The 27,658-nt window shown below is 47.1% G+C and overlaps 1 protein-coding gene across 1 annotated transcript in view; it reads right to left on the bottom strand.

The window, feature by feature from the left end:
• EEPD1 (endonuclease/exonuclease/phosphatase family domain containing 1) overlaps positions 1 to 12,769 on the bottom strand; it is a 61,311-nt gene extending 48,542 nt beyond the window's left edge. The window contains exon 1 of the mRNA XM_082192855.1: positions 11,020 to 12,769. Coding sequence (XP_082048981.1) covers positions 11,020 to 11,870 — 851 coding nt within the window. The 5' untranslated portion in view covers positions 11,871 to 12,769. The remainder of the gene's footprint in view (positions 1 to 11,019) is intronic.
• Positions 12,770 to 27,658: the final 14,889 nt, after the last annotated feature.

A 27,658-nucleotide genomic window follows, 5' to 3' on the forward strand; every position in this document is an offset into this window, starting at 1 on the left:
TGCCTTCACTAAAGTCATTGGATCTTAAGAGAGCAGGTAATTATATCCGCAAGGCAACAAAGAATACGTCCTGCATCTTGAAGGAGACGAGAGCAGAGAGCAAGAGAAAAGGAAGATCCTTCATCTATGTGACCTTACAAATAGAATTGCCCAGTTTCTTTAAAAATAATAATAATACAGTAATGCCGCCATATGACACGAGGAGTTGAACTTCATACAAGTGAAGGAGAACCACAAATTAAATGCTTTATTAAGATCAAACAGGAAGAGGATAAGAAGGATAACCAAGGGCAGAGAGAGAGAGAGAGTATTTTAAAGAAAGCTCTGTATGTGCAATCTTCTTACAGTAATTGGAATACTTGCAAAAGGGCAGACTGCTTTACGACAAAATAAACACTGTATTTTACAGAAACAGTCATTAGGGAAACATGAAGCATGAGAATTCTATTTTTCTCTACAACTGTGTTTCATTTCCAGCAACGGTCATTCTGTAAAAAGCCTCCTCAAGCTGTCCTCACATCCTTACATGGTGTTCTGCAAGCGTGCTGTGGCTACCCATTGCAGAACAGAGAAAAAAGAGTGAGTAAAGAGCAGATGAAAATCAGACCTGTGTAACAATTGAAGTTTAGATGATACAACCTGCACTTTGGGACTATTCCTTACTTCTAAAGTGCTCTGTAGCCTTACGTCTTCTGCTCTTGTTTCCAGGTGTAGGCCTGCCACACCAAGGTGTCCCGCTCTTGCCAGTGTTTCCACCCATTCTCTTTCGTCGTTTCTCAAGCCTTGAACTCCCTCCCAAGCCACCAGCACAGCCGCATCTCTCTTCCTTCAAATCCTTCACAGAAAAAGGGTTACGTTTTGAGCCTAGTCTTCATCTCCAACTGTGACAAACAATGCATTCAAGCCTTGCACCAGAGGTTTGCCCACCGATGGAAGATTCTCTCTGTTGCGCCTTTGTCAACCTGCAAAAATGCACTTTGTGGACAACTGGTTTAACGTGGGCTACATATGTCTTGAAACAGAGCTGTCCATTTGCCAGGCACAGACACCACTGCCTTAGAGCAGGGGGCAGCAAGGTTTACCTCGCCTGGGCCAGTTCACTCCAGCGGAGATCCCTCCATGGACCGGACTGTGTGCGCGCCCGTGATTTCCAGCGTCGGCCTTTGCACAGACGTAATTTTCGACATCAACACATGCGGAGACATGATTTCCGGTGCTGCGGAAGCGAGTCCTTGCACTGTGCCGGTTTAGCGCAGTGTGCAGGGACTCGCCAAGCGGGCAGCTCGGTTCGGGGGGCGGCTCCTGGGCCGGTTAAACGACCCCCGTGGGGCGCTTGTGGCCCATGGGCCTTAGGTTGCTGACCCCTGCCTTAGAGGACGCAATGTGTGCTTCTGAGCAGCTCCTGCTCCTTTCAGGGCAGCCATAGGCGGTTATCAGCAGCCAAACCCCTGGCATTGAGAAGCCAGACCGTTCCCACAGTGGACTGTGCCCAACCCGATCTTCTGAGGGCCTGAAAGAAGGATTGGTTCAGAACGACAAGGAGCGTTTGGAAACTGGTTAACTCACTCGTCCAGCGCCGAGGGCCTTCTGGCGGTTCCCTCACTGCGAGAAGCCAAGTTACAGGGAACCAGGCAGAGGGCCTTCTCGGTAGTGGCACCTTCCCTGTGGAACACCCTCCCATCAGATGTCAAAGAGAACAACAACTACCAGACTTTTAGAAGACATCTGAAGGCAACCCTGTTTAGGGAAGCTTCTAATGTTTAATGTATTCCGGTATTTTAATATTTTGTTGAAAGCTGCCCAAAGTGGCTGGGGAAGTCCAACCAGATGGGCGGGGTATAAATAAATTATTATTATTATTATTATTATTATTACTTCAAACTGGTTTGCTTTATTTTGTTGATTTTTCATCCTTTCCTCTCAGGACCAGAGCTCCTTCCCAGGACTCAGAACAAAATAAGGGACCAGAAACCATTCTCTCCTTGACGTTCTTTCCTTTTTGTGCTACAGATGTGTTCGTATGCATGCAGCCTTTGTTAAAGACATGCTAGTTCTGAGTCAGACGACTATTCTCTGGAACAGGTCGATGTTGCAAAGCATTTCCCCATAGCACAATGTCTGAGCTAAATTCCCCCTGTCGTCCGTGTTCCTAAAGAGATTATTCCTCTAAACACGGAGAAGTAGCCTAGCAGAAAGCAAGACCAGCTTGACAACAAGATGCTTTGTTCTTAAAGTCTCCCAATGAACGGGAGATGCCAAGACTGCAATGCAGAAGAGAAAGGGGGGAGAAAGAAATGCTTGGATTTTTGCAAAGCAAACCACAAGCCTTAGGAAAAGGAAAAGGAACGCTGTAATGCTGGTTTGACAGCGCCAGGAAGTTTCTACAACACGTGAAGCACAATCCTGCACATGTCTACTCTCATGTAACTCTTATGTCAACCAAAGTTAGTGCCAGATCACGGTGTTTAGTGCTGCATCCTGAATAATCCATAAGAACATGGGAAGTTGCCTTACAATTAAGTCAGACCACTGACCCATCAGCGTTGTTTACACCCTGACTGGTAGTGGCCTTCCAGAGTTTTGAGACACAGGGGTCTTTCCCAGTCCTACCGGAAGATGTTAAAGGTTGAGTCTTCTGCATGCCAAGCAGGTATTCTACCTGTTATGTACTGAGTTGAATAGGATCCAAATTGCAGCAGTCTGATTGGTCCTAGGATTCAGCAGGATTCAGAATGCAGCAGTCTGATTGGTCCTAGAACAATAGGATCCAGAATGCAGCAGTCTGATTGGTCCTAGAACAATAGGATCCAGAATGCAGCAGTCTGATTGGTCCGCAGGAGCCACCCAATCCAACTCCAAGTGGAAGTGAATCTGCAACCTGATTGGCCTACAGGAGAATCCCGGAATTAGCCAATCACGTGGAGCCCATTGTGCAAATAATGTATATAAAGCAGACATTTCCGGGGAACTTCCATTCCTCCTCACTACTATGAGCTGAATAAAGAACATGAAATCCACACTCGACTCCGAGTATATTTCACTACCACTGAGCCACAAGAGTACATTGAACAGAAGCTCTGCTATGCAAGCTTAGGTGCTGGCATCTGGCACAGAAATGGCTGCCTTTGCCCACCACGGAAGCAAACCCTGCTGGCTCCAGAGGAGATGGCAGCGGCATTGCTCCTCCCTGGTCCCTTTTGCACAGGGACAAACCTAGGATCGTTTGGGGACCCATGATGACATGGCTCCCCAAATCTCTTTTCTGATGAGAGCAGCTTTTGCAGCTCATTTGGAAGCCAAGGACCCAGAGTCTGGAGGAAGAATGGGGAGGCACACAATGCCAGATGCTTGAAGTCCAGTGTGAAGTTTCCACAGTCTGTGTTGATTTGGGGAGCCATGCTATCAGCTGGTGTTGGTCCACCGTGCTTCATTAAGTCCAGGGTCAACGCAGCCATCTACCAGGAGCTTTTGGAGCACTTCATGCTTCCTTCCACAGACGAGCTTTATGGGGATGCTGATTTCATTTTCCAGTAGGACTTTGTCACCTGCCCACACTGCCAAAAGTACCAAAACCTGGTTCTATGCCCATGGGATTACTGTGCTTGATTGGCCAGCAAACTTGCCTGACCTGAATCCCATAGAGAATCTATGGGGCATTGCCAAGAGAAAGATGAGAGACATGAGACCGAGCAATGCAGAAGAGCTGAAGGCTGCTATTGAAGCTTCCTGGTCTTCCATAACACTTCAGCAGTGCCACAGGCTGATAGCATCCATGCCACGCCGCATTGAGGCAGTAATTGATGCAAAAGGGGCCCAAACCAAGTACTGAGTACATATGCATGCTTCTACTTCTCAGAGGTCCAATATTGCTCTATTTGCAGTCCTTGTTTTGCTGATTTCATTTAATATTCTAATTTTCTGAGATTGTTAATTTGGGGTTTTCATCAGCTGTACGCCATAAACATCACAATTATAAATAAAGGCTTGACATACCTCGCTTTGCATGTCATGAGTCTATCTCATATATTAGTTTCACCTTTTAAGTTGAATTACTGAAATAAATGAACTTTTCCACAATATTCTAACTTTCCAAGTTTCACCTGTACTCTAGCTTTCCAAGGTGTGTGAACCACTTCAATATAGCATCCCAAGAATCTCAGACACTGTGCTAAATCAGCAGGTCATTAGCGCTAAGGGTGAGAGAAAAATTTGGAAATGTGGAGAACTTCTTATTAAATTGCAAGGCAGATTCCACTGGTTAGTTACCCAAGTTTTATATTTCCCAGCACAGATTTTTCCCCCAGTCTCCCATTCAGGGTTGCCAACTTGAACGAAATATTGTGGGGCCCCAGGTAAGCTCCGCCCAGCATAATCGATCACATGACACGGTGCGCACACACCATTTGAATGGCAATGCCCATCAACCTGGGGGGTGCCGGCCCCCCAAGTATTTTATTGCGTTGGCTAAAGCCCCCACAGCCCCTAGGAGTCGGCTCCTATGCTCCCATGACTACTTTGCCACTACAAACAACAACAGTTATTTGCCCTCTGACACTCCTTGTCCAAAGTTTTCGGATTCTTTGACAAGCTGAATTCTTAAAGATTGTGGAAAGCAAGTCTAAGGTTGCATGCAGTTTTCCTCTTCCAAGCTTACATTTGCAGAATGTATTCCGAGTACAGCATGATTCTGTGTTTCGGCACAGGGAAATCTGAAGGGTTATTCTAAGTGTTTGCATTTCCAGATTACCAGGGTTCCCACCTGCAGCGCAGCTTCTAAATGCATACAGGCCTCAGATTTCCTCTCTACAAGTTGTTTAAACACAGTCAGCCTCCCAGAGTGGCTGGGACGACCCAATCAGATGCGCGGGGTACAAATAATATCATTATTATTTTAGATTTCCAGAGCTTAGACTTGAAAAATGCTAAAGCAAGAGTATTATTATTTTTTTTATTGCATACTTTTGGAGCTAATGATTTCTGTGTGTGCTCATGTTATTAGGGCTGTGCTTTTTCCTGCTCTTTTATTACAGCTGAGTTTGTCTTGGATGTACTCCAGAGTATTATTAGAATGGGTACAGGAAAATATACAAGGAGATAAAGGAAGAGATAAGGAACAAAACAGACACACCTTACCACTCTGCCAAGCCACCAAGAGCTGAGCATACAAAAATAAACTAACAGAAGCACACAGTCTTTGTTGGTGCTTTCAGACATGTATATTGTTGGATTAGCAGCAGAAGGGTATCGGTCCTAATGTATGAACATCACTCCTAGCAGAGCTAGGAGGAAAGAGGTGCTCTGAAAGCAGCTCTCCATTGGCTGAGAATGTTCATTAGCCCAAGACTTGGAGGCTAGACAGGTTTCTAGGCATGATATTTGCAAAGGGAAGTTTGGGATGTGTGGGCAGACTATGTACGTAGCTTCCTCTCAGCTTCAAATAAAACTAGCAGTCCCAGGCCTTCTGAGTAAGACGACTGCCACTCACAAAGCTTAAAGCTTTGCATAATTCAGCTTTTTTGGGCACAGCGTTTTAATTATTCTTTAGTTTTCACCATTTTTTTTCTTAACCTCGGGCTGCCCACAGCCCTGCCTAGAACTCACCCTGTGCATTTTGTGGCAGGGATGCTTGCATGGAGCAACTTGTTCATTTATCTCCCCCAGGAAATGTACTGCAATCTGGTGTTGCGATGAGATCCTACCCACTGGGCATGTCATTTTGAAGCCCAAAAGATGTAGGCATGGGGAAGACAGCACACATTAGAAATACAGTGGTACCTCAGGTTAAGTACTTAATTTGTTCCGGAGGTCCATACTTAACCTGAAACTGTTCTTAACCTGAAGCACCACTTTAGCTAATGGGGCCTCCTGCTGCTGCCGTGCCGCCGGAGCACGATTTCTGTTCTCATCCTGAAGCAAAGTTCTTAACCTGAAGCACTATTTCTGGGTTAGCGGAGTCTGTAACCTGAAGCGTATGTAACCTGAAGCGTATGTAACCTGAGGTACCACTGTATGCCCACACAAGGAACACCAGCAATAAAATAAAATAAAAGCAAAAAGCGAAAGTCTCATTACCAACCACACATACAGTACATTTATTTGCACAAATGAGGGAGCCCTTTTTGAAAAGGGAGAGGGGGTCAATACTAACCCCCAAGGAGGGACAAAGGGTGCAGCTTTTTCCTATCACAGCTTAAGGCAATGCCTACAATACACATTTTAAAACCAGTTTGAAATTTGCCTTGTTGTCATGGCTTGGAACACAGGACTGGGGAGTGTGGTTTTATAAAGAGGCTTGACTCTCTGGCGGCATACACACCATCCATATAAAGCACGTGATCTCCCCCAAAGAACCCTGGGAACTGTAGTCTTCCCGCCAGAGAGCTACAATTCCCAGCACCCCTTTAAAAACTACAGTTCCCAAGGTTATTTGGGGGAAGTTGCATGCTTTAAATGTAAGGTGTGTGTATACAGCCCAAGACTTTTTGGTCCTTGCACAAAACTGCCAGTGCTTGTTGTTCTTTAGAGGAAGCCAAAAATCATCCAAGCAGTTTTATATATGTGTTGAAATATGCCCTTAGGAATATCATTTGTAGAACAATCGACCGCATGGTTATGGGAACTTCTGATCCACTAGTCAAATGGCTCACCATCACTTTTTGACAAGCCAGTCTCTGTTCCAAATCCAATATGAGAGAAGTAGGGGCAGAATGGAAGGGTGGAAGTGCTTTCCTTTTTTAAAAACAAACAAACAAACAAACAAACAAACAAACAAACCACAAATGCAAAAGACACCCCCCACGATCTTTCTGAAGAAAGAAGAAAGAATATGCTGTTCACAGTCAAAGACAAATGCCGTGTTCGTCTTCAGAACGGAAAAATCAGAAAGCTCAGGAAGAGAGATTCAAAGGTTTACTGGAGGTCAATAGCACAGGTGACAACCTTGCCAACTGCCGCCTCAATAACCCCACCACGGACTAAGTGTTAAATACTGCAGCTACCAAAAAATGAAAGGGGGGGGAGGAAAGTTAGGAGCCCACCATTTAAAACAGAGGGAAATGATTCATTTCAAAAAATGGGGGAGGAGAAGACCGTGCTGTCTGTGAGAAGCTGGCATATTCATTCATAGGATAGAAGAAGCTTTTGAGAAGGATTAACACAATTGATGTGGCGGAGAACATTGAGCGTAAGAGGATTAAACAATTTATCAGCCTTCGCCAAGCCGGTCGCCTCCAGATGTTTGGGATTGCAACGGCTGTGCTGGCTGACGGGAGTTGCAGTCCGAAGCCATTGGAGGGCTCCAGCTTGGAGAAGGATGCTCTGCATCACGGGAAGACAACCAAACCCTTCTGCGGGCTGTTCAGAAAAGCGAAGGATTCCTTTCAGCCGCAGGAGAGTAAATGGTGGTGCATGTTTTGTTTTCCCTGCTCAGGAGCAAAGGAAACCAAACCAGCCCAGGGAGATGCAAGATTCAAGCAAACTCATCTAAAGGTAGCATATTGTAAAACAGAGCAAATGCCTTGAGGGGCAGCTTGCTTCCTGAACCTAAGAATAACTGTATCAAATATGCATTAGCAATAAGCGCCAGCTGTTGCAAAAAAACGATAAAGAGAGACGTCGAAGCAGAACCGTGGGTTAAATATTACCATTACGTTCGTTGGGGTTTGCAGGAAAGGCAAGTGTGTTTGGGCCAAGGGGATCAAAGATCCCTTGTGTTTGTGTTCCCTCATGCCCAGAAAAGCTGCACCTACTGAAATTTCTGCACATCAGGATGCTGTGGGTGGCAAAGGAGCAGGTCCAGTAAGGAGGGAAAAAAGTAAAGAGATTCTCACTCCTGAAGAACAATTTCGCCCCAAGTAACCAGGGCCAGCCCAATACATTTTGGCATCTGAGGTAATCTACAAAATGGCACCTCCCTCCTTGCCAGGCAAGATGGGGTGAGGGAAGACCTACCTAATGAACAAGGAGGGAGTAAATATCTACATTGGGGTCTGCTGCCCCTGTGGATCCTTCTGCCTGAGGTATTTTGCTTCACCTTGCCTCATAGGTGGGCTGGCTCTGCCAGTAACAATGATCAGAGGCTAGGGTGAAACTTCTTATAGGTCAGGTTCTCTCCCCCCATGAAAGTTGATGTCCTTAATTAAATGGATCAAGGTGCCCCGTTGTGCCCAGACCCTTCCATCTAAAAGTGAAGGACATGTTTCAGATGCTTCCCTCATGTCATGTTTCCCTGCTCACAGAAAGCTAGCATGTCAGGGAGAACAGTTCTGGCTTGTCTTGTTCCCTGCCATGCTAGATTTGGATCTTTTTCATGGGGTGGGGCAATTTCCTTTCACTTGACACAGTACAGTATGGGAAGGGCTGTACAACATGGCAGTTGAGCAACATGATCAACACTTCTGTTCCTAGGCACATTTACTTGGGAGTCAACTCCATTAAACCCAGCAGGACCTACTTCCGAAAAAAGTGCATGAACTCTGCTACCTGGCAAAATGCAAAAGGCTAGTCATATTTGTCTGTAACCGTCAATGAGGCTATTCGAGCACAATAAATTCAAGAGTAGCTGGTCTAATCTTTCCCTCCATTAAGGCTGCTTTCCTAAAGTGTGGGAAACCCACAAGCAGTTGAAACTGTTTATCGAAATCCCAGCAGGGCTGTGAAAAGGAGGGTGCAGAGTGCGCTTGCACTCCTCTGTCCATTTTGTGCCTTAAAAAACAAGACACAATTTGCCAGGACTTCCATCTGAAACCCTAAAGAGTTGTTGACAGTTAACACGGACAATGCCGATCTATATAGAACAATGGCCTAACTCATTTTAAAGTAGCATCTAATGTTTCTATAATGTTTCCATTATAGGCCCCGGGACACTCTCCCAGGGCCACCTGATTGCAACCTGAAGATCACAAAATAAGTTCTTGCAGCTGCCAATCCCTTTGTTATTGGGTGATGATATGTAATTGAAACTTCTGAATCCTGTGCATGAGACTGTCTGAACCTGCTTGCGACCCAGACCAGGAACTTTTGAAAAGGGGTGTGTTCTTCTGTTTTCCTGAAAGTTTTCAAGGCAAGGACTGCTATGTGTACGTTTTTGATCACTCACGGCCCTATGTTGCAAGGGAGGAAGATTGCAGCACAAGATTCACCGCTGTAAACACGAATTGCTCATTCCTTCCTTTTGGTCCAACCCACAGAAGCCTCTCAGCGCTCCAGCATGCTTCTGCTTGTGGGAAAACAAAACGTACCGCAATATGGTATATACCAAATGCAGCGTTCCATCTCTGCACTGCGGACATGTGAACAATGGCCGTTACTCAAGTTCAGATTGCAGTGCAGGCTGGGGAAAAAGTTCTTTGGCAAAAATACAGTAAATCACAGGTCTGAAATCACTCCTACGAAAAATACCCCTTTAAGTCTTTTATGTTACTTTCTCCATCTAGGAACCAAGACAACTTTATCAAATCAAGCTTTTCTGGAGAGAGAGAGGGGCTATTTTTCCACGAAAGAACAGAAAGGGAAAATGGGGTTTGACACACAGCATTACTTCAGTTTCAAAATAATGAGGTCACTTCTCACTGAACCTCCGATGAACACAGCACGGTTTTCAAGCAATGCTTGCCATGGCAACGTATATATACACAAATTCTTGCTCATGGTGCCTCTTTCTAAAGAAACTGCTAAGCACAAGAAGTTGCAGCAATAAAGTACTCACTTCTTGTTCCTAATGACTATTCAAAACTCTTGACCAGACAACCAAATCCTTGCCCTGGAGCTTGCCTTGACTGAAGTAGACTGCCAGGGCAATTTAAATTCGACAAGAAATTCTCATTGTCCGGAGGCCCACCTCCCTCATTCATTAGCCTTAAGACTGATTTAAACACGAATGCTTCCATGCAAAGGTCCTGAGAGGGCACTTACCTGTGTTGTACACACAACAACGAACACAAATGCAATTTGAGATCAGTGTGGACACTACCTGGCTGCAGAATGCTGGCATGTTAACAGGTCAAATGGATGAGCCAGCACACAAGATGTTATCCTCACGTTGTGAACACATACATGAGTGCATACTTTTCAGTGGCCTCTGCATGGTAGCTCTCATATTTTGGGACTCCCAAGTCCATGTGATATGCCCAAGACCTCCAAAATCTCAGGTTCAAACTTCATGAGAAGCTGGCTGCAGATCTGCAGGTTTAATCCCGGATCTACCCAAACCACACAGAAAACAGACAGCAGGGGATCCAGATGAAAGGGGGGAAATCGGGTGAAGGGGAAGAAAAACCCTACACACCTCAAGTGTTTTTGCCGCACAACCAAGCTCACTTTCAGTAATGGGAAAAGAGACATCAGGAGACAAGACAGCAAAGGAGGAAATTGCAGACAGGAGAATGAGAATTATGCCCCCTCTGATTTTGGCTCCATCCACCCACCTTTTGCTTTAAAAAAATTGTTAAGGAATTGAAGCAGATTCAGGCTTAAATGCACACATCTGCTAAGAGATAACAGAATGGGGAGCGTGGAAATATTCCTACTTATGTATACTGTTCTCGGTTGCCATTCATGGGACACTGGCCTAGATGAGTCAGTTTCTGAACATATCTCAACAGCAGTTACATAGAAAGGTTCAAATGGTAGGCTGTGGCATCAGGATGGAGCATACATAGCATCTCTGAATATGTCCAATGGGCATTATTTTGGGCCTATAGGCAAAGGTTAACAGGATTAGCTATGGGCTTACAGATAAACAGGGAACAGTTGAGTTCAGTTTGTCCCATCATATTTTGTTTGAAAGCAGCGGTGGGGAACCTGCGGCTCTCCAGATATTGCTGGACTCCAGCTCCCATCAGGCCAGGCCAGCATGGCTAACTGTCAGGACTGATGGGAGCTGCAGTCCGGTAACATTGGGAAGGCCAAAAGGTCCCCCATTCCTGGCTTGAACCAGGAAGTCATCACAAAGCCAAGGGAAGCATGAAACAAACAGGTGAAGGATAACTCCCCGCAGGTGCTGCGCAAGAGGTCCCATACCTGTTCTCTAGCAGCGTCATGCACACGACCTCTCGCACGCCAGGATTGTTGGCTTTTTCGACAGAGCAGCTCTGCAGATTCCAGGTGGCCAGCCTCAGCACAGGCTTCCCATCCCGCACCCCACCAAACATCTCCACGGTGGGCCGCGTGGAGATAATCTGCGTGGGTCCTCCAGGAGGGAAATCCAGGTCCTCGCTCTGGAGGCTCAGCGAGGTGGGGCTTGGGTGAGGCTTGACCATGAAGTTGAGGCCGCCATTGGTATTCGTAGAAGGAGGCCTTGAGCGCTCGGCAAATATCTGGTGCCGGATTTTGTCCAAGAACGAAGAGTTGATGCACTCCATCTTGACCATGTCCTCAATGTTCTTGAAGGGCCCGTGCTCTCGGCGGTACTCGACAATGCCGTTGGCTATTTTTTCCGTGACGCCACGGATGCTCATGAGCTGGGCAGGGGTGGCCGTGTTGATATTGATCTTCGCAGCTGAAAGGTGGTCGAGGTTCTGCTCCTTCCGCAAGGAGCTGGGCGAGTGCTGGGCTGAGTTCCCTTTGCTGCTCACACAGATCTCAAACTTCACCTGCTCCAGCTTGGCAGCTCCGACCCCGCTCACCAGGGCCAAGTCCTCGACCTTCTTGAAGCCCCCAATATACTCCCGGTATTCCACAATGCTCTGCGCAACCGTCCTGGTGACCCCCGGCAGAGTCATGAGCTCCTCCTCGGTGGCCGTGTTGATATTCAGCCTCTCCTGGTTCACAAGGATGTTGCTGAAGTTGCACGCCGCGCTAAATTTGCGGCTGTGGCACAGGTCCGAGGGGTCTCTGGGGATGGAGCGGTGGCAGCCAAGGTTGCCCCCCATGCTGGCTGGCTTGCTTTAGCAGCGGTGCAATAATCCACGGTCGCTCTGGAATGGCTTGGTGGCTCTTAAGGAGACAGCTGGCCTGCACAACAGTAGCGTGGCACTCTGCACCGTCCAGGATTCCCTCCTTAGCAGGCAGGCAAGATCAGAGGCAGAGGACCTTAAGCGTCTCATTCAAGAAACTGGCATCAAAATATTCCTCCTAGGAGGGAGGGAGGGACGGAGGCGGGCTGTAAACACCGGGCTCCAAAATCAAACTTGGCAAGCGGCTGGGATATTCGCGGGCTGCTGGACGGCACTCCAAGCGCAGGGCAAAGTTAAAAATATTCCAAATACACACACAGGCGCAGGCATGCGTGCCTGCGACCGAGAAGGGCAGCCGCAAAAGCTGGTGGTCAACGCGCCGGCTGCAAATTTGGGAGAAAGCGCTTCTTGCTCCGGTTTCTGCCCCGGATCAGCGGCTGCAGCGCGGAGGGGGCGTCCCTTTGCCAAGAAAAAAGCTGCGCTTAGCGGAGCATCGCGCCGGGCTGCAGCCGAGGCTCGGCGAGCCGTGCGCGCTTCCTTTCCTTGCGCGGCGTCCCCTCCTCACGTGCGGCTCCCTTTCCTTCCTCTCTGCCCGCCGATTTCCCCACCGCGTTGCTTTTTGGCCAAGCCAGGAAGAAGGAGGAGAAATGGGGCGCTGGGAAGGGAAGCGCCGTCCTCCTCCGGAGGGCTTGGACCGCTCGGCCAACCACTCCCCCCCGGGCGGCCCTATTCCGCTCCGGCTCCTACGAGATGGGGGGGTCTCCGCTGCTATCCTCCAGCCGCGCTCTGCTCCCTCCGCCGGCGCGCCCGGCTTGTTATGAGCCGGGGATCAGCAAAGCGCCGCGGCCAAGGACCGGGCGCTCGGCCCGCCCTCTCGGCAAGGCGGAGCCGGAGCCGCTGGGGCTGCTACCTTCGGGGGCGGAGAGTCGCCTCACGCCCAGCTGCGGGAGGGAGAAGCCAGCCTTTGCCTTCCACTTGTTCCCCAAGCCAGGAAGGAGCACCGCATCCTCCCCTCGGGCCACCTGGCCGATTTTTACGCACGGCGTGACTGGGGCGCATCACACCGAAGGCATGCGCTGGGAATGCGCGCGGCAAAGGCGCAGATCCCGCGGCTTCCAAAGTAGAAGACGGGGTGCCTCTTTTGACTCACCTCTTTTTGTTATTGTGCTTCATGGTTAGAGCTACTCGTGTAGGAAATAGAAGGAGAAGGAGTGCCTTCCATCAGCTTGGGCTGGTGGCCCAGCTGCGCTCCTATCCGGGCAGGGATTGCCCAACCTCTGTGGTCTGTGCTCTATTAATCTCTAGGCTGGATTACTGCAACACGTTCTACATGGAGCTGCTTCTGAAGACGGTTCCGAAACTTCAGCTGGTTCTGAATAAAGCAGCCAGGTTGCTCACCGGGGCATGACAGTTTGAACATATTACACTGATTCTGCCCCAACTGTACTTTCCAGGCTCAGTTTAAATGCTGGTTTTGACCTATAATGCCTTAAACGGCTCAGGACCACAATACCTCCAGGACAGCCTCTCCCCAGATGAACTGAACCAGACCCTGCAACCATCATCTGGGGGCCTTCTTTGTGTGCCTCCTCCTTCACAAAGAAGTCCAGAGGGTGGCAACATGAGAAAGGGCCTTTTCTGTGGTGGCTCCCTGCTTGTGGAATGCTCTTCCCAGGGAGGCTTGTCTAGCACCTTCCTGACATATCTTTAGGGGCCATGCAAAAACATTCTCATTCTCCCAGGCCTTTGGCTAATTTAATAATCTATGGCCTTTTAAACTGGGCAGGAGGGGGTATTGTTTTCTTCATTATTATGGTGACTGGGAGCGGCTGCCAAGACCACATAACACCGGTCTTGAAAGACCTACATTGGCTCCCAGTACGTTTCCGAGCACAATTCAAAGTGTTGGTGCTGACCTTTAAAGCCCTAAACGGCCTCAGTCCAGTATACCTGAAGGAGCGTCTCCACCCCCATCGTTCTGCCCGGACGCTGAGGTCCAGCACCGAGGGCCTTCTGGCGGTTCCCTCACTGCGAGAAGCCAAGTTACAGGGAACCAGGCAGAGGGCCTTCTCGGTAGTGGCACCCGCCCTGTGGAACGCCCTCCCACCAGATGTCAAAGAGAACAACAACTACCATTTTTAGAAGACATCTGAAGGCAGCCCTGTTTTGGGAAGCTTTTAATGTTTGATGTATCATTGTATTTTAATATTCTTTTGGAAGCCGCCCAGAGTGGCTGGGGAAACCCAGCCAGATGGGCGGGGTATAAATAATAAATTATTATTATTATTATTATTGTATGTATTTTTGTGTTTTTGTATTGTAAACTGCTCTGTGATCTTCAGATGAAGGGCAGTATAGAAATTTAAATCAACAACATCAATAGAAGAAATAAATAAAAAGCCACAAGTGCAGACAAAATAACAGGGTATTTGTTTCTTAACAGTTAAAGCTTTTGGGCCTCACTGAATAAAATCTAACCCCATCCAAAAACTTAACAACAAACTCAGAATTGATACTGCAGCGGCAGGTACACTTAGCTATTTCTAAGTCCCATGATTAATTTTGAAAAGGGCAGAATGCAAATCTGTTTTGGAGACAGTGGTGTGGTTTCTTACCAATATCAAAACCCCCAGCCTCATGCTGGCTTGTGGTGTAAATTAACTGAACCGTTTTATGCATTTATTTGTTTTTAGAGCTGGAAAGCGCCCAAAAAGAGAGAGACATTGGAACTCAATGCCACAAGGGGTTGTTTCCAAATCAGAATGCTCTACAAATATAATGTCTTCATGTCTCGATTCAGATCTGAATATCACTGAGCAGCTCTGGGAAAGCAGTTGTGCACCAGCCTAACCTACCCCCACCTCTTCGTTGGAAGGATAAAATAAATAACCTCACCTATGATGCCCTGAGGGATGTGGGTGGCACTGTAGGGACATGGGTGGCACTGTAGGGACATGGGTGGCGCTGTGGGTTAAACCACAGAGCCTAGGACTTGCCAGTCAGAAGGTCGGCAGTTCGAATCCCCACGACGGGGTGAGCTCCCGTTGCTCGGTCCCTGCTCCTGCCCACCTAGCAGTTCGAAAGCACGTCAAAGTGCAAGTAGATAAATAGGTACCGCTCTGGCAGGAAGGTAAATGGCGTTTCCGTGCGCTGCTCTGGTTTGCCAGAAGTGGCTTAGTCATGCTGGCCACATGACCCGGAAGCTGTATGCCGGCTCCCTCGGCCAATAAAGCGAGATGAGCGCCGCAAATCCAGAGCCAGCCACGACTGGACGTAATGGTCAGGGGTCCCTTTACCTTTATGATGCCCTGAGCTTCTTGGACAAAGAGCAGAGTGCAGATGTGATTTGTAATCATTATCAATAGGCGCATTCAGATTAACATCTGGTGCGGTGAAGTCATTCCAGGGTGAATTTTTGGAATGGGAGTGATTACGCATGTGCATATGGTGTCACATTGCAAAGAAGTATGAGGTTGCAGCTGACTCCTTCAGGTTCCCGTTACACCTTACAAAGAAATTCCTGGTGAGGTTTCCTGTTTGTTAAGAACTGCAGCAGGACTCTGGAGTACTTATCTTTCTTCTCTGGGTGCCCAAAGATGAAGAGTATAATTTTCATTACGCATTTCCTTTTCAGGTCCCCTGCCAAGCGGAAGCAACAACATCAAGAAGAAGTTGTATATATATATATATAAATTCTTGGCATTCCGTCAGAAAATGTGGTGCAGGAAAAAAATGCGAGTGAGAAAATGAGTTATAATACTTCACATTTGTTATGTAATGCTCTGCCTTTTCAAAGCATTGAGTAGATACAAGCTAATTAATAGCATTCTGAAGCTATGCTAATTGAATTTAGTAGTCTTTCCAAAAGGGAATTGCACTTAATCACTTTGGGGGGGCAGTTTGTGTTTTATATGGTTTCAGCATTTGAATAGCAGCCTTTGGACTGGTTTATTGGCATTCATCAGCACTTTGACGTTAGAGAGCTAATACCATGATTTAGAAATCAACATGTTTTCCTGTAAGGCAACTTCCCGATCTCAAAAAACAAATATAACTTTGAATACCTATATCTTGATGTGTCTGTGCAGGATCTGCCCCTTATTGTGCTTGGGGCTGGTATGGAATCAAGGCTGTAATATAAGCACAACCACCAGACTTAACACATACACAAAATGTGTATTTTTTTTGTCCTCTGGGAATATTTGGGAAGGAGATGTGAGTTCTAGGACCCTGCTAATGCGCTTGCATCTCCTTTTCCAAGCCTGGCGAGGGCTAGGGGGGCATCAAATTTTGACCTTGTACAGGATGCCATAGCCCCCAAGTCTAGCACTGCTTGCACCCTCATGGAGTCTTCTTGCCTGAGTAAAATGTGTTCTTGAACTACGATAATGCTTCTTGCTTCCCTGGGTAGAGGATGGGGGGGGGGCGAGGCGAGGCGAGTGTGTGTGTGTAGAAACTAACAAATTGTAAAAAAGTAAAATTTACATTTCTTGCTTGCCCACTTCTGCCTCTGTTCCTGCCCACCAAATACGCGTGGACCCCTCGCCCCCCCCCCAAGGTTGCCCACCCCTGGGCTATTAGAACAACTTAACAGTAAGTCTGAAAATTGTGCAATAACAAAGCATAACAAAACATAGCAAAGTAATAAAGCCCATCTCTACATTCTTAACTATTGTTGGTTTCACATTTGACAGATACCTTCCACCAAGAGAACTTGAAATGTTTCCCTATTGTTAGTTATGTGAGGGGAATTTCCTGATCTGGACCTTGTGCAAAGTATGAAATCAATAAGCTCTCCACACCCAGAAAGTTCAAAGTTCTACTGCAAACTGTCTTTAAACTTGTTACCAAAAAAAGTTGTAAGTACAAATCAACACATTGCTCTTAAACAGCTAGCGCTGCAGTCCAGTTTTTTTTGTTAAGTTCCTTCCTTGTTAATATAGCCCAAGAATTATTCTCTCTCTGGTCCCAGAAAGAGGTTCAGATAAGCCAAGTTGCTTGTTCAATATAGTGGCAACTTCTGAGAGAGACCCAGACTCCCAGGGATGAGTCATCACTTAACATAAACACTGAAGTGAAGACTCCACCCCCTGGTTGCAGCTTTCGTTGCAGAAGCATCTCTGCAAAATGGACATTCTGTGAATGCAATACTCCACTAACACAACCAGTGATGCAAGGCAGTTGAGAAATCACTGTTACTGGGCAAAGCTCCTGTAATTTTGCATCGTAACTGACTCTCTTCAGAAGACAGCTCAAAGGAATCGAGAAGACAGGTCAGATGCAGCAACAGCCATAAAAACTTTCGTATCTTTTGTTGATCTGGCGTATCAACTGATCAGCTAGTTCTCAGAAACTGATGCGTTTCTTACTTAAGTCTTTTCCCAGCCGTTAACAATGTTACATAAAAGAAAAGAAAGCTAAAGGAACCTTTAGGTATTGTTCCACAATGATAAGAAGTGCCCACAACTTACCCATTCGGTTCAAATCCACACTTGAATTTTCATCTGAAGATCACAGTTAGGCTCAAAAACCAAGGAAGAGTCTTGTGGCACCTTGAAGACTAAACAATTTCCCAGTACATTTCCAAGCACAATTCAAAGTGTTGGTGCTGACCTTTAAAGCCCTAAACAGCCTCGGTCCAGTATACCTGAAGGAGCGTCTCCACCCCCATCGTTCTGCCTGGACACTGAGCTCCAGCTCCGAGGGCCTTCTGGCGGTTCCCTCACTGCGAGAAGCGAAGTTACAGGGAACCAGGCAGAGGGCCTTCTCGGTGGTGGCGCCCTCCCTGTGGAACACCCTCCCACCAGATGTCAAAGAGAAGAACAACTACCAGACTTTTAGAAGACATGTGAAGGCAGCCCTGTTTAGGGAAGCTTTTAATGTTTAATAGACTATTGTATTTTAATATTCTGTTGGAAGCCACCCAGTGACTACTAAGCACAATGGCTTTGTGGTTTCAAGCTTCTGAACGGCCGTTGCTGGAACCTTTGGGGTGTGGAGGTCCTCTTATACTCAGGTCTTCTTGAGAATTTCCCACAGGCTTTTCTTATGTTCCTATGTTGCCCTGAAGTTTGACACAAGAACCAGGTTCTTCAGACCTCCTCATGACCGGAGTTGCTTTGTGATGGCAGTTTGGGCAGATCTATGCCGGTGGTTCTCAAAGGGTTTGATGCGCCACCCTGGCATCGCAGGAGAGAATGGCAAGTGGGGCAGGAAGATTCAAGGGCAATCAAAGAAACATTTAAACATTTCAGTCTAGTCTAGTTTCAAAATAATTCTGGGGGATACACAACCAGAAACTGAATCCACACCTGTCTTCCAGAGCATTGGCAATTCTTCTACAGTTCTCTGTGACACCTTGTTGTGAACAGGGATTTTCAACTCTGACAAATGTGAATGATCAGAAAAGAGAAAGGCTTCCTTGTGCTGATGATGAAATGAGAGTTTGTCTCAAATTAGACCTAGAATCATAGACTCATAGAATCATAGAGTTGGAAGAGACCACAAGGGCCATCGAGTCCAACCCCCTGCCAAGCAGGAAATACCATCAGAGCACTCCTCCTGACATATGGTTGTCAAGCCTCTGCTTAAAGACCTCCAAAGCAGGAGACTCCACCACACTCCTTGGCAGCAAATTCCACAGTCGAACAGCTCTTACTGTCAGGAAGTTCTTCCTAATGTTTAGGTGGAATCTTCTTTCTTGTAGTTTGGATCCATTGCTCCGTGTCCGCTTCTCTGGAGCAGCAGAAAACAACCTTTCTCCCTCCTCTATGTGACATCCTTTTATATATTTGAACATGGCTATCATATCACCCCTTAACCTCCTCTTCTCCAGGCTAAACATGCCCAGCTCCCTTAGCCGTTCCTCATAAGGCATCGTTTCCAGGCCTTTGACCATTTTGGTTGCCCTCCTCTGGACACGTTCCAGTTTGTCAGTGTCCTTCTTGAACTGTGGTGCCCAGAACTGGACACAGTACTCCAGGTGAGGTCTGACCAGAGCAGAATACAATGGCACTATTACTTCCCTTGATCTAGATGCTATACTCCTATTGATGCAGCCCAGAATTGCATTGGCTTTTTTAGCTGCTGCGTCACACTGTTGGCTCATGTCACGTTTGTGGTCAACCAAGACTCCTAGATCCTTTTCACATGTACTGCTCTCAAGCCAGGTGTCACCCATCTTGTATTTGTGCCTCTCATTTTTTTTGCCCAAGTGCAATACTTTACATTTCTCCCTGTTAAAATTCATCTTGTTTGTTTTGGCCCAGTTCTCTAATCTGTCAAGGTCGTTTTGAAGTGTGGTCCTAATGTAAATGAGATTACCTGGTAAAAGCAAGCTCACACCGTTCATTAACATAAACACTGAAGTGAAGACTCCACCCCCTTGTATAGATACTATACTATGCATATGTAAGAGGCTTGTTTATGATGATATTTTGGGAGTGCTTCATGTGCTTATGTAGCTGCATTGTTTTATAGTTCCTTGATGTCCCATAATCATTTTATAAAAGTAGTTGTCTTCTGTGTCATAAATTAATCGCTGCTAAAAGTTGTTCCTTTTTGCTTTCTGGTGTATTTCTTATCAATAAAAACATTTTGTGTTCTGCAAGCAAATTTTTATTCTGAAAGTGTGGCCTGGAGAAAAAAAAATGAGAACCACTGGTCTAAGTTTAATAATAATAATAAATATTATTTATACCCCACCCTCCCCAGCCAAGACCAGGCTCAGGGCAGCTAACACCAGGTATAAAAACAATTGATTAAAATACAACTTAAAAACAAGATTAAAATACAACATTAAAATGCAGCCTCATTTCAGTAGAAACTCAAATCAAAAACATTTTGGGGATGAAAACGTCAAATCTTCACCAAGGCCAACTATCCAGACTGGTCCTATGTGGGCCAGAAAAAAGCCAAGGAAGTCCCCAAATAGGAGTTCCATCACAGAAGGAGAAAGGAAAAAGGAAAGAGGGGGAGGGGATCAAGTTGATTCCAAGCCAAAGGCCAGGCAGAACAACTCTGTCTTACAGGCCCTGCGGAAAGAAATCAGATCCTGCAGGGCCCGGGTCTCATGAGACAGAGCGTTCCATCAGGCAGGGGCCAGTGTTGAAAAGGCCCTGGCTCTGGTTGAGGCTAATCTGACTTCCTTAGGGCCCGGGATCTCTAGGGTGTTGCTATTTATGGACCTTAAGGTCCTCCGTGGGGCATACCGGGAGAGGCAGTCCTGTAGGTACGAGGGTCCTAAAGGAGTAGGAATGCTGAGAGATTTAGGCTGGTGGGAGATTTACATTCAGTTCACAGAGCTGAGTTTCTGCGGCAGCAGTGGGGAAACGTTTTCAGCTGAAGAGCTGCATGAGCCTGGAAGCAACCTCCTTGGGGTAGAGGCAGAGTGGTGAATGTCCGGGGGGTGTACGGCAATGTCACCCCCCCCAGGGATGACACCCAGGGCGCTCCACCCTTCCTCTGCCACTGCCTTGGGGTCCAGAGGGGGAAAATGGGCAGAGTGAGAGGTACGGCCCTTTATTTTGTCTCTGCATGGAGCCCATAGCTTGAGCCTCTTGCAACAGATTTTAAAAATAAAACTTTTATTAAACATTTTCTTGGTTTACAAAAGTACATGCACTGTCTCTTTGCCGCATTGCGCCTCTTGTGACCTCAGTTTCGAGCTCAGTTTTGGGCCGCCGACAAAGATATGCGGAAAACTCCTGCTGCAGACATAACCGCTCTCTGCACAGCTGTAATAGTTTCTCAGTCTGTCATTCTGGAGCAGGGCTGGTCATCCAAGTGGTGAAGACTTTCCAGAGCCATTTAGATTTCCAAACTGTGGTAAAGACTGAAGCACTTTTAATGCATAGATCTCAGCAGCAGAAGCTTCTGGGTGAAAGTAACATTAGCATTAATAAAAGCCCGAGGAGAGTGCTTTGAATAATAGCTGCTGTTTTGGAGCCGGAATGAAGAGGGAATTGCTTCTCCAAAATTGAATTTCTTCTCACTGCTGCTTCTGCAGCAAAGGCTGCAGAGACATAGGAATATGCCCCATTAAACATCTTGGGACTTCTCAGTAAATATACATAAGAGTTGCACCGCACCTCATAGCATATTGCTATGCTGAAAAATTAATTCAATAAAATCACTAAGGCAGGAACAGGAAATTTAGGGGCCACATGCAGCCGTCAGGCATCTCTGTCTAGTGCCCAGGACACCTGAGCCATGCCCATAGCTGTCAACTTACACATTTGAAAATAAGGGACCAGCAGCCTCGAAAATAAGGGATCAGCAGCCAAAATACTGTAAGGGATTTTAGTCAACCAGCTGAAATGCAAAGTTAAAAGGGACCAGATAATTTTGGAGAGCAGCACCGGTTTTTAGCCCTTCGTTTCCAGAGGTTGCTGCTCAAGACACCAGCTGATGAAACACTGCAATTAAATAGCTACAAGCAGCAACCACTTTTCGCGCAAAACGAAGTCCAAGTTACGAAGATGCTGCTGCAGTTCTGTATCTTTTCTCTCGTGCTCCATCTGCAGCTCTCAGTTCCATTAGGCGGGGCGGGAAGAAGGGTGGGGGGAATAGCACCCAAAGTAAACCCGCAGATCAGACCATCTATGTTGGTCTACCACTACAAATCTATGGGAGAAGCGCTTGCGGTCCTTCCCTTGTAGCCCTTGGAACACCTGCCCGCGCCTCCGCCTCCTCCTCTTCCTCCTCTCTCTGAACTGCTTTCTCTATGGTTGCCCTCGTTCTCCTCTCAAGGCTCCTCAACAATTCATAGGCTGCGCCAGGCTGCCCATCTCATCCGGGTCCTTCGGCGGTGCAGCTGCAGTACAGCCTAGCGGGAGCGGCAGCGGGCAGAGATGCTCAGTTCGGCAGCTGCGAGGAGGATAGCAGCGGAAGGTTCCGAGGCTCCTGCCATTCCCGGCAGTGAGGGGCTCCCGGGGGCTGAGGCTGGTGAGAGGAGGCTGGAGGGGGGCGGGGCGGGCAGCCAAGCAACACAGTTGGAGCATCCCTCCTCCCTGGCCAGCAGGGAGGGAGGGAGAGGAGCTGCTTCCTTTGAAACCCGGGAAATTTAAGGGACATCATCAATAAGGGACAGCAGCGGGACACGGCGCTGGGATAAGGGACTGTCCCTCCAAATAAGGGACGGTTGACAGCTATGGCCATGCCCCGTAAGCCAAAGCCACACCTCTCACTGTCTCTCTTCTACATTCTCAAGTGCTTTTGCCAGGCTGGAATGTGTCCTTGATCTGCAGAAGTGCCTCTTGCTTACATTGATAGTTGTGCATTTGTGTGTGAGAGGAGCAAGCCAGCAGTAAATTGCACCATGCATATTGCAGTTAACTCTTTATTAGCATGAACCTGATCAGCACAGACTTGGCAGAGTGCCAGGCCTAATGAGCACAGTAGGTGCTCCCTGGTAGCTCTTCCCCCATGAAACAGTTGCTGAGACTGAAAGTTCCCACTTCCCCACAGCTCCCTAAGACCCCTCCTCTCCAGGGCTTTCCCCAAGCAGTCGGAGACTGTGTCCGTGCGTTACCAATCTCTCCTCCTTTCGTTTTAGGCCTCTACTGGTACTGGGAGGCTGGGGTGGGATGGGGGAGCTGGTTGCAGCAGGAGGGGGAGACACCTGTGGCTCTTCACCAGCCAGACTCATGTCTTGACCTCCCTCATCCCATTCTCCTGCTTCGGCTTCTGCCTCTGATTCTGGACTTCTCTGCCACAGACTCTCCCAGCTTACTAAACCCTGTTACATCTTCTTCCCGAACTTCTCCCTATGACCACTCATTGTTGTCTCACCATCACTCCTGGGGCTCTCAGCTTTATTCCCTTGGTGGTTCCCCAGTTGGTGCTTCCTACCATTCTTTTGTGTCCAACCAGTCCATGATTCATGTGTGTGTGTGTGTGTGTGTGTGTGTGTGTGTGTGTTACCCACTCGCTGGACCTTGTTGTGATGAGTGGGCTTGCACGTTTCTGTGACCCTTGTGAGCGAAGCCATCAGGAATCTCGTACTCCCAGCAGGGTCACCCAAGACGGTAAAGTCAAAGGGGAGGAGCTAGACAAAGAATGATCCAAGAAGTCCTCAATGGCAGAACAGGCGGATGATAACAAGCGGTATGTTACAACGGCTGTGAAGGCGGATGAAGGCTGCAGCAGAAAAGAATCAACCGGTCGTCGTGATTACTCATGCCATCAGAATAGAACCTTACTGAGAAGACATGCATGCACTGATCTACACACATAAAACTAATTCACGTACAGGCGTCTTCCAAAAACACATCCCAAACCCCAAAAGTCCCGTGGCAATCGGCAAATGGTAACAGGGGCAGGACTGTGAAATTTGGAAACCCCTAGTCACCGCACATGGGCGATGGATACAGATTCAGTCGTTCTGACTCAAAGAACGAGGCAGTTGAGCAGCTTGGCAGCTGCATCCATGACTGAGCAGCCCTTTTTAGGATCCACTCTGCTCACCCCGAAAAGGGGGAGGGGCTAGAAAAGGTGCCCCAAACATAGTCTGCCTCCTTTTGTCCCTGACTGGAAAGACTGTTTAAAGGCAAATTTTAAAAAAACATTGTAGAAACACCAACAATTGGGAAACGCTTGCCTGAGAGTGCTCCAACTGGAGAACAGCCTTTACCAAAGGTGTCATGGGCTTTGAAGACACTCGAACTCAGGACGCAAGGGAGAAACGCGCTAAGAGGAAGGCACCCTTGGCAAAGCCACACCGTGATCAACTCCCACCCCGAAACTTATGTCTCCACTGTGAAAGAACATGTGGATCCAGAATGGGCCTCCACAGTCACTTATAGACTCATTGTTAAAACCGTGTTCATGGAAGACAACCTTACTTGGCTACGAGAGATTGCAGATGGAGAAGAAGAAGAAGAAGAAGAAGAAGAAGAAGAAGAAGAAGAAGAAGAAGAAGAAGTCTTTGTGTGTGTCTCTGTATGTGTTTGTTTAGGAGTTGTAAAAACCTCTGGTGTTTGCATAGCTTGACTCTACAAAGATTAGGGTCACATGCGTTGCTCTGTCTAATTTTGTCTTTAGCCCCCCCCCCCCTGTGGCCCCTGGACAGCCACTCGTGGTAGAATGCAGCCCTCCAAATGAAGAACGTTCTGTGTGCTGCCTACCCGTTTCCTATCAATAAGGTGTTCTTCTCGTGTGGTTAGATTTAAATCTCCATTTGTCACAAAAGAGTATCTGCGAACAGCATCGGAAGGTTGAGATAAATATATCTGAGTGAGAAGGAATGACTCAGTTAGCTGGTTCAATCTACTACTCCTGTGCAAGAAAAAAAACCCAAAACAATATTCTACACCAGGGAAAGTAGAATGTTGCAAAATTCATAAATAATGGGAAAGTTCATATTTCTTTCTTCTGTTTTTACTCTTTTGCAAAATTTACTCTGCCTTTGGCAGGTGGGGTGGGTGGGAACTGGGAATGTTATTCAGCAATCTGTTAAATTTCACCAGGGCCCCAAAATTTCGAAGCATACCTCTGCAACCATGAAGGGTAGAATCTTCCTTTTAAAAATAGCAGGGATTTCCAGGAAAGAGCACAAAACAAAAATGAAAGTATCGTCCTACTACAGGTCAATATGAGGTGGCTGCCCACCTTAAAAAACATTCCTTAGTGTAAATGACATTACACTAATTCTGGGCTGCATCAATAGGAGTATAGCATCTAGATCAAGGGAAGTAATAGTGCCATTGTATTCTGCTCTGGTCAGACCTCACCTGGAGTACTGTGTCCAGTTCTGGGCACCACAGTTCAAGAAGGACACTGACAAACTGGAACGTGTCCAGAGGAGGGCAACCAAAATGGTCAAAGGCCTGGAAACGATGCCTTATGAGAAACGGCTAAGGGAGCTGGGCATGTTTAGCCTGGAGAAGAGGAGGTTAAGGGGTGATATGATAGCCATGTTCAAATATATAAAAGGATGTCACATAGAGGAGGGAGAAAGGTTGTTTTCTGCTGCTCCAGAGAAGCAGACACGGAGCAATGGATCCAAACTACAAGAAAGAAGATTCCACCTAAACATTAGGAAGAACTTCCTGACAGTAAGAGCAGTTCGACAGTGGAATTTGCTGCCAAGGAGTGTGGTGGAGTCTCCTGCTTTGGAGGTCTTTAAGCAGAGGCTTGACAACCATATGTCAGGAGTGCTCTGATGGTGTTTCCTGCTTGGCAGGGGGTTGGACTCGATGGCCCTTGTGGTCTCTTCCAACTCTATGAGTCTATGATTCTATGATTCTATGAACCGAATAGGACCTGCTCTGGAACAGGGACTAGGGCTGAGCTCACTAAGTTTCCAATGCTGGATTTGTCAATCTGTGTTCGTGTGACGTTATCCAAAATGCATTGGTGTCTGGTACTTGGTCATGAGATACTGCTGTTTGATACACTGTTTCTCAGACCAGCTTCATGACAATTGGAGTTCCTTAAGCTGTTCCTAGTTCGTCTCTGGCCAAGGTGTGAGTGCCTTTGCATAGGCTGCCCTGTCAACACCCCCACCCACCCACGGTGGACCCAAACAGAAACAACTCTGACACTATTTAAGCCTTCCTCCACCTGTGGGTCCCCAGATGTTGTTGAACTACAACTCCCATCACCCCTAGCTACCAAGGCCAGAGCTCAGGGATGATGGGAGTTGTAGTCCAACAACATCTGGGGACCCACAGGTTGAGAACCACTGTTTGGTGTTGAATGGGGGGCGGGGCTGTGAAATGCTGGGTTGGGTGGGTGGAAACGGGACAACAACAGCAGCTTCACTGCACTGTAAAGTGGTCATGTGAACACAGTCTCGGACTGTGCTACAACAGTAGCAGAGCCATCTCAGCAGCTGCTCCTAGACTTTGGAGCTCTCTCCCTGGAGAAGCCAGACTGGCTCCTTCCTTGTTGTCTTTCCACTGGCAGGCGAATACCTTCTTGTTCCAACAGCCTTAGGAGAACTGACTGCCTTTATTGTGGGGAGCAGGCCTGGGGCTGTGCTGTTTTTGTTTCGCTTGTAAGCTTTTCATATATCTTACATCTATATCATAGAATCATAAAATTGTAGAGTTTGGAGGGATCCTGAGTTTTATCTAGTAGTCCAAGCGCCTACAATGCAAGAATCCTGCCCACAGCCATCCCTGGGATGTGTGTGTGTGTGTATACACACACACAAATACACACACCCACCAGCCTTTCTCACCCTGTGGGTCCCCAGATGTTGTTGAACTACAACTTCCATCACCCCCTAGCTAGCAAGGCCAGAGCTCAGGGATGATGGGAGTTGTAGTCCAACAACATCTGGGGACCCACAGGTTGAGAACCACTGACATACATGCACACATCTATTAATGCTTAATTGTTTTTTAATTATTGTTTTCCCCAGCCTCATGTTTTTAGCCTTTCCGTTGTTCAGTCCCAGCTACTGCCCACCTAGCAGTTCAAAAGCACGTCAAGTGCAAGTAGATAAATAGGTACTGCTCCGGCGGGAAGGTAAACGGTGTTTCCATGCGCTGCTCTGGTTTGGCCAGAAGCGGCTTAGTCATGCTGGCTACATGACCCGGAAGCTGTATGCCGGCTCCCTCGTCCAATAAAGTGAGATGAACGCTGCAACCCAGAGTTGTCCGTGACTGGACCAAATGGTCAAGGGTACCTTTACCTTTATTTTATCTGTAAGCTGTCTTGAGTCCCATCATGGAAAAAGATGAGGTGGTGGTGATGATAATGATAATGATAATGATAATGATAATGATAATGATAATGATAATGATAATTATAATGATATCATCAGTGGAGCACGTCCGTCAGATGATGGAGAGGAATCCAGCAGAAGGGATTGTTGACGTCTTTTCAGCAGCAGCTGTTTCTCTGCTAGAGCAACACGCCTTCGCAATGTTTCTTGCACAGTCTTTGATTGGCTCATCATTCCCAGCACGCCGGGAAGGGTGATAAAAGGATAACCTTTCTAACAGGTAAATCAGTCAGCTGAGTTGACTAAGAGAACAGGTATTACTCGATTGCAGTATTTCCTTGTGATTCATCTCGTTAACATAGGCCTGGTTCTCACTGGGGAAGCAAGCTTCCGTCCGAAACCACAGATGAAAGTGACCTGCTTTGCTATTAGTATGCAGCACCGGTTTTCGAGACCACTTGAAAACCACTTATTTTTATTGTGGCTTACACAAAGATGGCCAGTGGTCTGCCCACAGGTAGCAGCACTCCAGGATTTTGGACAGGGGTTCTCCCTAGTCATGCCTGGAGGTGCGACAGATGCACACTGGGGCTTTTACAGACATCATGTGCCGCGCTGCTGACCCACAGGTAAAACTGCAATGGAGTTCACAGTGGTTCATTTTTAAGCGCTTAATTGTGACCCTCCCTTGTGAAAGATGATCTCAAAATGCAGCCCAAAGGTAATCCCGGCTGGGAAAGAAGAAAAACACTCCACCAAAGGCCCTGTTGTTTGCAAGGAAATATTTAAAATTGCTGGAGTTTAATTAAGGCAATGATTAATCTTATGATTGTATCAAAATAATTCTATTGTAGTATCGTACTGAGAATTGCACAAATGATATTGTAGTGGAAGCACAGCCACAATCATTGCTTTATGCCTGCTCGGTCATTCAAACAGCATGCTAATGGTGTTCACTGCTTATGCACATGCTATGCCTATGAGCTGCATTGCTACAACTCATGATAGATCTCTGCTGTGGCTTCCTGAGTTGTCTCATCATGTTGTACATGAAGCATCACTCACCTGTTTGCTAATTTTATGGCACACC

This window comes from Podarcis vaucheri (assembly GCF_965113315.1).
Source record: "Podarcis vaucheri genome assembly, chromosome: 12".
Lineage (NCBI taxonomy): Eukaryota > Metazoa > Chordata > Lepidosauria > Squamata > Lacertidae > Podarcis > Podarcis vaucheri.